This window comes from Parus major, chromosome 7, assembly GCF_001522545.3.
Source record: "Parus major isolate Abel chromosome 7, Parus_major1.1, whole genome shotgun sequence".
Taxonomy (NCBI): domain Eukaryota; kingdom Metazoa; phylum Chordata; class Aves; order Passeriformes; family Paridae; genus Parus; species Parus major.
The window spans coordinates 3,941,891-3,956,963 of record NC_031776.1 but is presented as its reverse complement, the minus strand read 5'-3'; the positions used below and the strand labels follow the sequence as shown (position 1 = coordinate 3,956,963).

Genomic DNA, 15,073 nt, shown 5'->3' with positions numbered 1-15,073 from the left:
AAAATACAAAAGTAATTTTTCATGTAATATATTTTACAGTGTATTTTTGCATGCTTATTCTCAGTACTTCTTCACCCTGAGCAATGAAATTAGGCTGACTGGTATTAGTCTTGGTTCATCTCCTGCTTTTCATGGACAAGGTTGGCCTGGTGCTATCCACACTTTCAACAAAGACTAGAAAGCAGACCCAGAAGAATTTTCCAGAAGAAAAAAGTAAATAGGTATAATGCTTGTGATGGTGTGCCAGACACCAACTAAACACTAACAGCTCCTGGGAAGTGCTTAATGCAAAAGGCAGAGCAGAACAGACAGGAGCCTCCTACCACCAGAATGTCATTAAAATTTAGGAAAGCAGAAAATGGGAATTGGAGCTCTTGAAAGGAGGCTTGGTGGACTTTCAGAATTACCCTAAAGGTCTGAAGGCAGTAAATGCAGCCAGTGGCCTAAACTCTCTTAGGGAAATACACAAAATGTAGTGTTTAGCAAAAGACAGGAGGGCTTCATACAAACTTCTCTGAGTAATCATGCAGTTTTAAAGAAGCAAGAGAGCTAACACAGAGTTACTCAGTGTAATCACCTGAAACACTGTCAAATGCTTTCAATCAATGTCTCGTTCGTTTACAAAACCATCTGTTCTGGCATTGGAGATTTTACTGCCACACTTGCATAAGGAAGTGACAGAGGCAAAAAAATTACTACTAAGATTTTCAGGAAGTTTTTGATCACCTTTTAAGGAGCAGCAATTAAAGAAAAGGGATAGAAATAATTAAAGAAGACCACAACCTGACAGACTGCCCTAAGAGGTATCAAATTTAGGGGAGGATTTGGTCATATTATTTTTTAGGGAAGATACTTCAGAAGCAGAAAGGTGGCAAACACCACAAACAAATTAAAAAAAAGACATCTGTGTTGTCATCACTTAACAGCAAACACATACAAATGGTAATATCCTGTTTAGCCTTTTAAGCAGAAGAATCAGACAATCACAGAATATCCTGAACTGGAAGGGACTCACAAGGATCACTGAGTGCAGCTCATGGCCCTGCACAAGACACCCCAAGAATCATACCATGATAACCAGAGATTTCTTGTAGCTGGAAGCTCCTTAAATCTAGCACAAGAAAGTTCATGGCAGGCAGGAGCAGAATCCAAACCCTGCTAAAGAGTCAGCATTAATTGCCCAGTGAAACTCTGATGTATTTTCCATCCCACCTGATACAATCAAGACAATCTTTCTAAAAGACAAACTCCACCCCAAATAGAATTTCTGCACTTGATGCAGAAATTAAGAGACAAGAGACTCTTGTCTGTGCTACGCCAGAAGTTTGGACAAAATGCTTTTAATGGCTCCATGTAGGCTGGATTTCTCTTCACATACATTTTGGATTAACTTCAAGATGAAGCAGTTTTATTGCCATCAGTCCCATGGGGCCAGGACATACCTGGAGAAATGACTTGGGCAGGAACACTTAATTGCTTTCTCTTAGAGGAAAAGAAATGGGGAGCAGGTGCTGCCACACAAGAGGAATCATGGTCAAACCATGACTCCCTCCTGGCTTTGCCAAGGGACAAGGATGCTGCACTACCAGACCTAAGATACTTCTCAGAGAACTGCAAATTGGCTTCCAGTGTCCCACAGTCTGCTTCAGCCAAGCAGGATAGTCTCCATGGACATATGGATTAGACATCTCTGAAAAAAAATTGCTTGATATTTAATTTCAGGGTCGGCAGGTGCTTCCATGATATAAAGTGTATGGAATAAAATTACAAGGACAGAATCTGTGAGTAATAAACAGCATAGACAGTTTTCATCAGGAATTAGCCAAGGATTTAGAGCAGAAAGCATGGTGGGGCACGGAGAGTGCTTGGTGTATTAGCATTATCTCTGCACACACAGGACAGCACTCATTACAAATACCTGAATGAATCATCTAATGGATGTGAATGCAGGACACTCGAGTGCTAGCTGGGGTCCTGTGCTCCTGGAAACACTGCACAGGATTCAGCTTATCTCTCAGAAGCACTGAGCTGCTCAAACTCTGCTGTTCTGGAGTGTCTCTAGACAGTGGAAAATAAAAACTGGAAAAAGCCAGAGACAAAATTGCGACTGAAGAGTTTCAGATCCAATGAAATAATTCAATTTAGCTTAGGATGGTAACTTTTATTTAAAAGCTGCAGCAGTCTCAGAGTGGACTTCACAAGAGAGGCCACTGTTAAGGGTCAGGGCTCCCAGCAGCACAGGTAGGTCCCAAGGACGTGCCAGCAGGGAGCCAGTGTGGATGTGATGGAAAAACTGTGTCTGAACCTTGCAGCTTCATAAATCTCTGTAAGCCCTGGAGGAAGAAGGGTGTGAGGCTTCCTGGGGAGCTGGCAGCTTCCCAGAAGCCTTCCCTCTCTCCAATCTTCTACCCAGCATCTGTGGTGCTGATGCACATCCAAATGGCTCTTTTCTTCCCGTGGGCAGGAGTGTTTTACACAAACCTCCTCCAGTGGTGCCTCTCCCACCAAGAGGCTGCAAGGACTCAGACCTGCCACCGCCACAGGGGAACTTCAGGGCTTTCCTGAGAAAGTAAATGCTCCTGTTCTTCATTCCTTGACTTCAAAGCCTGTGTGTAAGAAGGTTCATGATCTCCTTGCTTTCTTCCTGCCCTCCTCTGTCCCCATGGAGCCATGCTGCTGGAGTGTTCACCCAACACTGCCAGCAAAGAGAAGGAGCACGGTGCCCTGCCTGACTCCTTGGCCACTAACACTGCCACTGGAACAGCTGAGGTAAAGGATCTTTCATGCTTCTTAGCCCTGAAAATGGCCTGGAGATCATGTGGCTCTTAGCTGTGTGTTTTCCTTCACCAGGCAATGCAGTTTGCCAGCCAGAGTGAGCACAGCTGTGAGCTGTGTCCATTCCTTCAGTGTCCATGGCTGCAGCAGCACTCTGATGGGTTTGTGCAGTATCAATATGCACTCTGCCAAACAAGCACAAACCACAGACCATCCAAAGGAAACACCTAGGCAGAGCCAGACAAGTGTGGATAGGGAGCTCTGACAGCATTTCAGTTCCGTGTGATTCCTGCAGCTGACATCCATCTGTACTGAGCTATGCACAGCAGATGCACTGATACCTTAAAGGAGCAACTGTGTCATGTTTAAATCAATCTTCACTATAAAATAGTTAATGTGACAAGAAACTGAGTGCTGCACAAAGGCAACAGAAATGTATGTGGCTTTCTGCATTCATGTATTAGCTCCAGAAAACACCTGTCTGCACAGGAAAGCAGGAGTGCTACGATGGTGCAGGGCTTCCAGCTTGGCCCTCTCTGACCTCTCTGTCTCATCTGGGTCAGACAACTTGGCTCACAAACTGAAAACTTTTGGCAAAGGGTGATTCCAGCTTTGTTTAAATGTTAGACTGTTGTACAATGCCGGAGAAAAATTCCCAGCAAAAGGAGCTACTGTGAGGAGGCTAGAGTCTTCTCACTGTTGTTAAACTGAATTGCAAAGCAAAGCTCCCACTGTCTTTAGTGGTACAAGATCACAGTTTCAAACCAAGGTGGGAAATTGTGAGCTGAGGAAAGGAGGTGTCACGTCAGGAATGTGATGGAGTCTCTCTGTATGGCAAAAATAAGGCCTGGGGTCTCTTTCTGCAGCTCTGCTGATTTCAAGGAGATCACATGTGTTCAAGCAGCTGCAATGGTGTGCTTTGAAGTTGGGAAAAGGCTTTGTGAAAGTTATTTTCATTTTCATATAATAACACCAGCACTAATGATAATAAAAAAAAATGCCTGTGTTTTTATTCCATGAATATCCCAGTGACCACGTTGTAAATGAATCTTCCAGAATATTAGCTCTAGGATTTTTACTGGAATTCCCTCAGCTCTACTGGGCTTCTCTACTGGGCTGGTACCAAAGGCAGAGGGCAAAAGGAGCTGTTGAAAAAGCAAGGGCATTTTTCTACTAAGCTTTTATCCTTTATATGTGTCCCAGTGTTTCCAGCAAATATGGGAGTGAGATGAATTTAGCAAACCCAAAATGCCAGGCCCTGTCCTCTGAGCCCTGTGCTGGTGTAAATGGCAGTGCTCCACTGTGTCAAACCAAGCTCCAAGGATTTACATCTCTGTGACAGTATCTTCCAAAAGTATTTGCTGTCCTCCCCTTCTTTCCTCAGAAGTTAGCAGGAAAGGAAACCTATCCAGAGACAGCTAGTGGTAAACCTGACTCATCTCAGATCACCATCAATTAACTCTTGGAGCCACAAAAAGAAAGTTTCTCACTTATTGCTAAATCATTCACTGTTTTTCAGTGATGCAGGATAAATGCTACATGAATCCAGACATCTCCAGTTTCCTTGCCTTTAAAACAGCAAGAATTTCCTTCCAAAGTGACTATTAGGATCAGATTTTGTTCTTTTTATTGCCAGAAAGCATTGATTTCCTCAGGAGAGGGTAAGGAGCTTGCTGTGGGGTATGGCCAGAGCATGGCTCCTGGCTCAGATTATCCACTTCTCACTCACCTCTCCCATCTCACATGCTAATAATCAGTTCACACCTGGCTATGAACTTGGAACTACCTCAGCCACAGATAACTTTCCAAAAGGTTCTAAACCTGAGGAATAAACACCAGCATTTCAAAGGGACTAAATATTTGATCTGTGGCTAGGCCCTAGTGAAAACACACCTGATTGCCCCTGTGAATGCCCTCACATTAGTAATGCTTTCACCACCTCTTAGCTGTGTGAGAGGGGTGGCAACTGAGCTGTGAAAAGGCTGGAGCCAGGCACAGCAAGAGGCAGAGGTCAGACCTGTTGAGGAGGGATTCCAGACACATCTGACCTGGCTCCTCACCTGCAGCAGGGCACAGCCATGTGGGACAGGGATCAACACCCCAGAGCTCACACAGCAGGGCTGAGACTGCTCTGCAGCTGTCAGGAGTTAGTGGATAGAGAAAGACACCTACAGAAAGTGATTTACCCTACTGGAAATGCCCCAGGGTGGGCAGCAATGTTCACCCACGCTGCTCCAGTAGCACAAAATGAACTCTGGGGGACTCTTAGGTGGTGTCCCAGTCCCTTAGATGGCTGGAGTTGTGTCAGCTGGATCCCCCCTGAGCACTCTCTGTGCCTCAGGTCCCCCTGTACGATGAAGAGCATTTCCTCCCTGCTAGGGAGGGTGCAAGGATCAGCCTGCCAACATCTGCCATGTGCTCAGCACAAACACATTTGGGAAGGGGGGGTACCAATGCATCTCCTGCCAACAGAAAAAGGGGCTGGCTTGAAAATCTGGCTCCAGACACAAAAGCTACATTATCTGCATACTCCAGCTGCCCCTCAGCCACATCAGTGGCAGCCCTGCCAAGACAACAGGATGGCAGCACCAGGGCTGTGGACTTCCTGGGCACAGCACAGTGCAGACACAGCGCTGCTGGACTTCAGGAGCCTCAGCTGTGCTTTCAGGACAGGCAGCTCAAGCTGAGCCTTTGTTCACTCAAGGCTGGGCTATTAATTTAGAATTCAGCAAGGCACAATGAACAGGGAGCCCAGTGACAACATTTTTATAGCCACTCTCCTCACAATGGGGGCTTGTAATTCCCAAGGCAGTGCTGGCCTGTGTTTCACTGGTGTGCTTAAATCTCCACCTGTGCTTTTATAATAACCAATATTTTCTGTCAGAGCTTACTCTTACCCTGTTGGAATCAATTCTTGTCCTGGAGGTGTAGATGGGAGGAGGAATGTTGAAGGCTTGAGGAACAAGATACTCTTCAGCATCCATCATATCTTCCAGGTCTTCCTCATCAAGAAGATTTTGGAAGAACTTGCTGTCATTTGGGCTTGGGAGCTTCATACGATCATCTCCCTAAACAGATTTTATTGAGAGAGGAAAAACATCAAAAGGTGGATTAATTTCCCAAAGAGAGAATTTCAGCCTTCCTAATGCCCTGGCAGCCAGGCTGCAGGGACCACACATGCTGCTTTGTTTGTCCAAAAGCACTATATCCACATAATTTGTGGGTTTGTTTTGTTGTTTTGTTTTGGTTTTTGCTTTTTTTTTACTGGGAATATGATGACAAAAAGGGAGTAACTGCATGAATCAAGCAAAACCATGTTTCTGGCATTCTTGTGATTGAGCTTTTATTCTTTCTTCTCTCTTTTTCCCATACAAGATCAGTTTCTTACCCAAGTTCTGACATATTTTGTGAAATATCTCAGCTATTTAGGCTCAAATAGGAGGGGTGGGGAATAACAAGGAAACTGTTGTGTCTGGATGTTTGCTTTATTTCAATTTGTACTCAGAAGGGCTTAGAGGGTAGATTTCCCTCCTATCTGTATGGAAATTCTGCAGGATGTGAGAGAGATGAAACATCCACCAGACCATGCAGGGCAGGGGGAGAAACGGGGGAAAGAGGTATTTGGAGTAAGGAAACGTGTCCTATCGAATAAAATCTTTTAATCTTTTTCTGGGAGACATGAAGTGGCTCTGGCTGCACTTCTGGAGGCTCTCCCACCAGGAGTTCTTACATCAGTGTGAAGCTGAGGAGCACCTCTGTCCTGTGCTCCATGATGTGGAGCAGCTACAGCATGAGACAGAGCATGAGAATATCATTTCCTGGATCAAACCATGCTCTGCTCTCTGGAGTTTCACCATCACCTCACTTTTAAGTTTTCATTTTCCTTTGAACTGCTCACACACTGGGCCCTTACCTAAGAACTTTACACTTTTTCTGTGGCTGCAGTCTGAGCTATAATAAACACAAGCACAGGTCTAGGCTGCCACAGAATTAGGCTGTTTCAATTATTTATTTTTTTTTTAATTTTTAATTTTAATTTTTTAAAAAATTAGAAATTGTACTCAGGCACAATTTTTAATTTTAATATTTTTAAGTTGGAAATTGTACTCAGGCACATGCAGCTCCAGCTACCTGTACTCACCCTGCTGCCACAGGGCAGATTCATGGGATAAACCCATGAAGGATGAACCCCTCATAACCCTGTCACAGGGATGTGAAGCCTCCAGAGCCCTCAGAGTGTAAGGGGAACAGAGAGGAGAGCTCCTCCCTAGCATTAGAGGTACCAGTGTGACACAACTCCCTGTCTTCTAAGCAACTTTCATGTTTAGGCAGTGAAAAGAATCCTGCTTGTGATCTCAGCAGCGCAGGGAAAAGACTCAGCCTAACCAATTTTAGAACCAAGGAAGTCCTTGGTCTAAAGATAGATCCACTGTCTGCCAATGGACAAAATTTGTCCCTGGTTTCACGAGGGAATGCAGAGCACTGAGCAGCTTACAAAGCCAGAGACTCATAAACATGAGCTCAGGAAATGAATTTCAGACTGCTGTGTTACTAATATTCTTATTTTTGAAATACTGACACTGTCCATTCTACACACTGTGGTCACTGTTTGCTTTAGGTTCAAGAGCACCTTGATCCTCAAAAGATTCAAAGGCAACACCCCTAATGGTTGGGTGTCACAGACAGAATTCTTCTCCCCACCCCTGTGTTGCTTACCTGAATTACCAGGTATCTCTGAGGGTCTCGAGCCATTCTAGAGAATTCAGCAGCCAGCTCCTTGAATTTTGGCCGACTGTCAGCATCAATCATCCAGCCTGGATGAAAGATGAGAAAGAAAACAGTTCAGTGTCAAGGGTGGGAATCATTTTCTAAGTGCACAAGTTTGAAGTGCTTGATTGCCCTGTCCCAAAGAAAAGTCATGACAGAGAACCCAGAAGAATGGAAAGTTAGAATTCTATGAGGCATAAAATGGGGAACACCTGGTTTTGGCCAGATTAGATTGTTCCTTACTGCATGGAATTTTTCTTAATTTGCTGGGCTCCTCTCTGTCCTGGAGACCACAACACCACCTTGTAATTTTCTCCATCTTGCACACTTAAATATCAGCACTGACTGACTTTTATTAAGGATGTGTCTCACCAGATGGGACATTTTTGCACTCAGCCAAGCCCTTGCATGATTTAATTTCCACACCTCCATGCACACTACAACTGCTTTCAGAAGATACTTAATTTACTTCTAGCTGTCCTTTCCGCTCTTTTTTTTTCAGGGCTTCTGTGTACAAAGCAAAAGGGAAAGGAGTATATATGATGGATGAGATGTCTGTATGTTAATCTCACTTAAATTAAGCCAGAAATATCAGAGAGATATTTCTAATTCTTTTTAAATTAGAAGCATAACCTTGGAGGATACTGTCATTAGAGGGGGTATCTTGGAGATAAAAAAGTTGGACGAAACCATGCGAAGACTTTTTTCCTTTTTTTACTAGAGTAAAAATATTCATAATTTTTTGTAGTGGACTTAGAATGATAAAAAATAATCCTCTCTGTAGCTTTTTTCCTATTAATTTTACTTTTTATTATTACTATTGCAATCATCATTCTTGCCACTAACAATAAAACATTCATGATTTCTTTCCTCAATATTTGGAAACGGGATTTCTCCTCACAGCCTTCTCTGGCAGGGTATCCATGTGCCATAATTATGTTTAATACTATCTTTTTTACATCAGAATCAATTGTCATGGAAATGACAAGGGTTTACAATAACAATCATACAATTTTGACTTCACAGCAAATACATGAGATAACATCTGCCAGTAATAAGAAGCTGAGCTAACCGGGCCCTTCATGGCTAACGATTGCAAAATCGCAAAAGATGTGCAGACAGTATTTAAATGGAATTTACAGGATGTTGGGAAGCTTTTGTTTTGCAGCTTGCTCTGTTTCCCAGCTCTGTCAGAGACTACCCATGCAAATGTCCTAAACCAGTGTCCCTCTGGAAGTGAGCATAAGGGCAGCAAAAGTGGCAATTCCTTACACTTCACCATCACCATATAAACATCAATAGTGCAGATTGGGGGCTGGGGCAGCCGCTCTCCCTTCTCCAAGAGGTCGGGGATCTCTCGAGTTGGGATTCCATCGTATGGCTTCCCACCAAAGGTCATCAGCTCCCAGATGGTGACTCCTAGGCAGAAGAAAGAGCGTCAGTGTTTGAGGTCACACTGCTCAGATCCCCTCACAGCCTCTCACAGCAGAGTATTCTGGACCAGTTCTGGGCTGAAATCCCTTCTTCTTCACCAGTGCCTGGAAAAATTTGGACCAGGGGGACAGGAGGAGTTGAGCCAGTGGCTGCACGGTGCTTAGCTGCCATCTGTGCTTAAACCATGGCAATCTGCCACTTAAAAACTGTGGGAAATGGTGAAACAGCACTTTGTGGTAATCTTGAAAAGCAGCTCGCCTCATTTTTATTGGTGTAAGAAATGGCATGATAGACCTGAGGCACATGAGAGAGACAAATGAAGGCTGGTAAAGTAAATTGGGTGCAATAACAAAAGAAGGCATCACACTCTTTTATCAAAAAGGGAAATGAATGCCTGATCTGCTCTGTTATTTTAAGGGGAAAAAGCACAGATGTTCTCTAACTTAGAGCATCAATTTCCCACAAAGGTACAGCACTGAGTAACATTAGGTCACTGGCTTTTCTTTTTAAGTCATTCACAGCCACTGCTATCATTTTTTTCCCCTAAATCACCTTATGGATCTGAGTTTACAGCGGTGCTGTACTACAAACCCAAAATTCTCTTTTTGAAAAGCCATAGGATTCGTTTTGGCTTCAGAGCTGGAAATAAAGATGGTATATCATAAGTAAAATAATTTGTGCCCAGACAGAATCTTAAATATTGAAAATGGTGCTCTCACACCATTTTGTTTAACTTTTATTTGAGTTGCAAAGGTCATTTTAAGCACTCCTCAGATTGGCACCATATTTTGACAACTGTCATTCTAATGTGAAAAGTGATAGGCAAAATCACCACATGAGTAAATCACATTTATTCCACCCTCATTTATCTCCTTGTTAATTTTTTATGGTCCTTTACTCTCTGATTATAGATATTCTGGGCTTCCTTCATTTAAAATTAATTTCATAAATGAAGGCATATTATTTTTTTTCCTGAGTGATCCAGGGTATACACAATTTGAAGAGAAAGAGCAGCTTTATAAGATCAGTTGAACTCTCCCAGGCTTTTTTTCAGCTGGCTAGAAGAGGGCAGCTACCCAGCCACAGCAAACAGTGTCTTTTGCTGCTACCCACAGGTAAAAGTGAGTAATGAATAGAGCTGTACACCCTTTTGGTTCAAAATGATATGGCAAAAGGAAATGCAAACAGGACTCCATAGCCCCAGACACTGCTGCAAATTTCCATTGACAAAGGCATACATGATTTTATTAGTAATAGTTATAGCAGATAAACAGGCAGAGACCTCAGCAGATGTGGCAAACAGCTCATCTGAAGAGCCATTAGCAACACTGAACAAACACCTCATTTCTCAAATATGACTTTGTGTGTGTAGCTCACCAATTCCCAAGTTATCTGTGAAATTAAATAGATGCTTGTTCTAGTTAGTTTGGAGAGCTCATCTCTTCCTTTTTTTTTTTTTTTTCCCTTTTTTTTCTTGCCATTTATGCTCTGTATTATGACAAATTCCCTTTTATCTGACTCTAGGTAGAGAAAGTCCCATAAGCCTGAAAATGTTTTTTGACATTCATGGCTTTTAGAGTTGAGCTTTTCAAAGACTGCTGAAAATTGTGACCTGCAGCTGTATTTTTATGAATCTGTGGCTAAGCTGAAAGAGGTCTTCTTCTGTCATAATAATCAGCCAAACTGCTACCAGACCAGACCTGGAGGCACTCACCCCAGCAGGGAACATCATGATAATATATTTCAGTGAGCAGGGAAGTAACACAGGAGACAGGAACAATTCCTGCTTAGAGTTATACATTTAAAGGAAAAAAAAAAAACCCAAAACCTGAAGAGCAAACACCTCTGGAATTAACTCCTTTGAGAAAAGAGGATAGCTTTAACATACTTGGTTTAATGCTTTAAAAGACACAACTTTTTAAACTGATCAGGTGAAGATTTACCATAGCTCCACACATCACTCTGATGGGTAAATTTCCTGTAGTGTATGCACTCCAGAGCCATCCACTTAATTGGCATCTAGGGAAGGACAAGAGAAATGCAACCTTAGAAATACGTTATTAAAACAATATAAACAGATCCTCTATGAAGACAACAACTTCCTCCCTGCCTCCTTCAAGTGTGAGCTTGAAAAAAAAGCAGCACTATCCCCCAGAGGGAATGGCTTTTCCTTCCCTCTTGAATGGGGCTGTGCCTCATAAAACTTGGAGGTGAGAAAGATGAACCAGTTACCTGCAGACCTTCTGATATTTACTGATTCAGAAGTTGTGGGACAACTCCTTTTCATCAAATCTGTGTAAAGAGGGACTGGTGCAAAAATTTCATATAATTCCCCTGAATCTGAAGAGCAGCAGAGAAGATGGAATGCTGAAGCTTTTTTTTTTTTTCCTTAACAGTTTGAAATCTCTGGGATCTGAAATAGCAACACTGCTGTCTCAGCTGTTCTCTCATGAGGAGAGGTTACAATGCAGTGACCATAACACTTCACCATCATCATCATCATCATCATGGTGAGCAGGCAATGAGGAGAATTTGCAGTGCTTTATTGTAAACTCCTGATGTTTGTTAGAGATGTAGCCACCCCAGTTCTCTGTATCATCACTGCAATGAGAAAATCACTCCCCAACTAAGGCAGCAGCCCCAGGTTCCTGTGGCAGTGGATCACCCTGTTCTTCTGACAGAGAAGGGTGTGCAGGCAAACCAAATCTTCCTGCATTACAGCCCACCCTCTCCACTTTGTGTTCACATGGGACTCATGGTGTTTCCCATTCCTGAGCTGGGCCTGGCAGGCACAGCCTGGCAGTCTGATGAATTTCTGATCAACAAACAGGAGATTTTTACCTGGCAGGGACTTGTATGGGTTGCCTCCAACTTGGAGCTATGGAAGAGGTACTGGAATAAACCAAAGGGATGAGTAACTGCAGGCAAAATCTGAACAGATGGTGGGTGTGAAAGCAGAGGATGTGTCTTCATTCAAAGCCTTATGAAACTACCTTCCATGAAGTTCACTAATGAGCACAACCTATAGAGTTATGGCAAAAATAGCACCTTGTAATAAAGGCTGCCTTAACTCTTGCAAAGACAGTTCATCCTCCCCCACTAAACTCTGCAGAGGTGCACTGCTTCCATTGCCACTGTGTCCCAGGTGTGAACAGCTGCTGAAGGAGCAGAGCTGCCTTGTTCATTATGGGGTAACTCAGGTTGGAAGTGACTCAGGAGGCCTCTAGTCCCACCTCAGGTTCACAGCAGGTTCAGCTGCCTGGGAGATCAGGCCAAGTTACTCAGAGATTTGTCCAGTCTGGACTTGAGAACCTTCAAGGATGGAAACTGCACCACCTCTGTTGACAACCACTTGATTGTTCGGTCTGAACCTCCCTTAGCATGCTCCCAACACAACTTGATGCTGCCAATGTCCTTTGGATTTCACAGGATGCTTTTCTGGACCTGGGAAGTGGTACATCTGACATAAATCCTGCTCTAGAGCTCTCAGCAGGGTGACAAGTCCAAGCCACAGCTGCCAGGGAACAGCTGGTTTGCAAGGATCAACTCTTTTTCTGTCATTCACTGTCAGATGGAGGGAGGAGGCTGAGGGGTTACAGAGGATTACAGAAATGAAGGAACCAGGGAAAGCTGCCAGAACCCCACCTTCCCTGCCAGGAGGCATCTTGCTTTCCGTGGGGAAATGGGAAAGCACTGGTGGCTCCCCTCTCAAGCTCTTCACTCTCCACCTGCACAGGTGATCCAAGGGCAGCAGCTCATCCTGGAGAGCAGCACACACTGGCAACAGCTTTTCATCAAACTATTTGTCCCAGACAAGGGCACCAGTGAGCACAAAAATCCACAGATAGCAAACTGAACATCCAGGAAAAGGAATGACAGGTGAAGCAAGTCCTTTGGGATTGTGTGACAGATTGAAATGGGGAGTTTCAAGATGTTTAGGGAGCAGCCAGAAGCACCATGTACTTACTGCCTTCTGAATTTTATCATGCATTAATCTGAAGCTGGAAGAAATGAGGTAAGGCACTACATGGCTGTGGTGTGGTTAGCTGGAAAGTGACAGGGGGAAATGGCTGGTTTCAAAATTATCTTCAAGCTGTCTTTTAGTGCATTCAGCATGGTATTGGAGAGGTGGATGCAAGGCATAACATATGCAAGCTCTTCAAGTGTGATAGAAGAGCTAAATTCTCATGTTCTGTGGCCTTCCCTTCTGTTTTCACAAAAAATTACTTGTCTGGAAAAATGGGTTATTGAGGTGAGTACTGTCCAGAGAAAGAGTCTGGGCAGGAATGCCCCAGAACATCCATCACTCTTTGAAGTATTCAAAACAAGACTCAAACCAAACCACATGAAATAAACCTAATTCTGAGTGTGAAAACTGCTCGTGCAATTACATTTCAGTGCCTGGAGAAGCTCCCTGTGCAAAAAAATGAGGATCTTTTGTGTGTGCTTTCACAACAGAGTTCTTCTGTGAGGCACTGACAGACTCTCTTAGTCCCACAGGGTGTGAGGAGTAACTCCAGGAGGTTTGTCACAGCATGGCAGATTTACCTCCAGACATGTCCAGCACTCACCTTTCCCCCATCAGCATTATACTCCTTTTCATCCCCTTCCAGAAGCCTGGCCAAGCCAAAGTCAGTGATTTTCACGTGGTTTGGTGATTTCACCAGGACATTACGGGCTGCCAAGTCCCGGTGGACGAGTCTCCTCTCTTCCAGGTACATCATTCCCTGAAGGAACAAGAACAGTACATTAATGCTAATAAGTCCTATATGTTTTTTTGAGAGCTAACTTTCATTGGTGACATGTAAAATGGCTGGTCCAATTATGAGTATTTACAATGAGAAAAGTGTCTAGAGGGCAGGAGTTCAACATTGCTCTTGCTCTGAACAGGAGGCAGGATTAGGTGACCTTGAGTTAGTCCAGTATGAATGATTCTGTAAGATTCAATTACCAAAGGGGGAAAAAACACCACAAAATAACATACAGATAACTCCTTTGCTTCAGCAAGCTTAAAATCAGGAAATGTGAGACAAAGAGAAGAAATATTACGGCCCTTGTTCTTCAGACAGGAAATCTAATGGCCATAAAAAATAATCAATTTAGCCAAAACCCCCCCAGAAATTAGACCACACTGGGAAACAATCCCAGCTCCGTTATGTTCCAGACAAGTGTCTTTAATTCAAGATAAAGATTCTTGTCCATCTTCAAATGGTTTTTAGCTTCTCACAAATTTTCACTATCCTCAGTGGATTAGAAGGAAAACAATTCTTTATTCCAAGTGCTGCAACTCCCTCACCTTCTCACTCCCTTAAAATATTGCCTGTAGTATTATAATAAGGCATTAGATCAATGGCCCCTTTTTTTTATGAGCATATATATTCTGTTAGAAGTATATTCTGTTAACAAGCCCATCCAGCTGCCTTTAGAGATAAGGTAACATATACTCAAACTGCCTGGCCTTAACCTTATTCTTATTCTGATGGGAGACTAACCATCTACCATCAGTATGGAAATTTGCACTATGCTTTGTGACACTGAGATCAACACCAAAGCTTGGTCTTATTAATTATATGACACACAAAGGATAGTTGGGCAGGGTTACAAGCCTATAATTTCATTAAAAGGCATTTATGACATTAACCACCATTATTAGAACTTAGAGATGAAATCACACACTTGACAATTGCCTTTAAGGTATCTCTTAATATATTAGCTCTGTATAATATATATGATAATTTTTTAAAAAGTCATTGCTGAATACCAAAGAGCTCATATTATCCCATAATACAGATGATAATTCAGAGAGTCACATGTAGTGATTAAAATAACCAGATTACTCAGTGCCATGGGCCGGATTTTATTATCCCTTCACAGCCTGAGGAGCTCACAGGTACCTGAGGAGCTCAGAGGTACCTGAGGAGCTCACAGGTACCTGAGGAGCTCACAGGTACCTGAGGAGCTCAGAGGTACCTGAGGAGCTCACAGATAGCTTGAGGAGCTCAGAGGTACCTGAGGAGCTCAGAGGTACCTGAGGAGCTCCCAGGTACCTGAGGAGCTCACAGATACCTTGAGGAGCTCCCAGGTACCTGAGGAGCTC

The 15,073-nt window shown here is 43.3% G+C and overlaps 1 protein-coding gene across 2 annotated transcripts in view; it reads right to left on the bottom strand.

Moving 5' to 3' along the window:
• ERBB4 (erb-b2 receptor tyrosine kinase 4) overlaps positions 1 to 15,073 on the bottom strand; it is a 553,629-nt gene that overhangs the window by 18,190 nt on the left and 520,366 nt on the right. For both annotated transcript variants that reach the window (XM_015634896.1, XM_015634897.1), the window contains exons 21-25: positions 13,548 to 13,703; positions 10,920 to 10,995; positions 8,815 to 8,961; positions 7,492 to 7,589; positions 5,673 to 5,843 (exon numbers count right to left, since the gene is read on the bottom strand). In XM_015634896.1, coding sequence (XP_015490382.1) covers positions 5,673 to 5,843; positions 7,492 to 7,589; positions 8,815 to 8,961; positions 10,920 to 10,995; positions 13,548 to 13,703 — 648 coding nt within the window. The remainder of the gene's footprint in view (positions 1 to 5,672; positions 5,844 to 7,491; positions 7,590 to 8,814; positions 8,962 to 10,919; positions 10,996 to 13,547; positions 13,704 to 15,073) is intronic.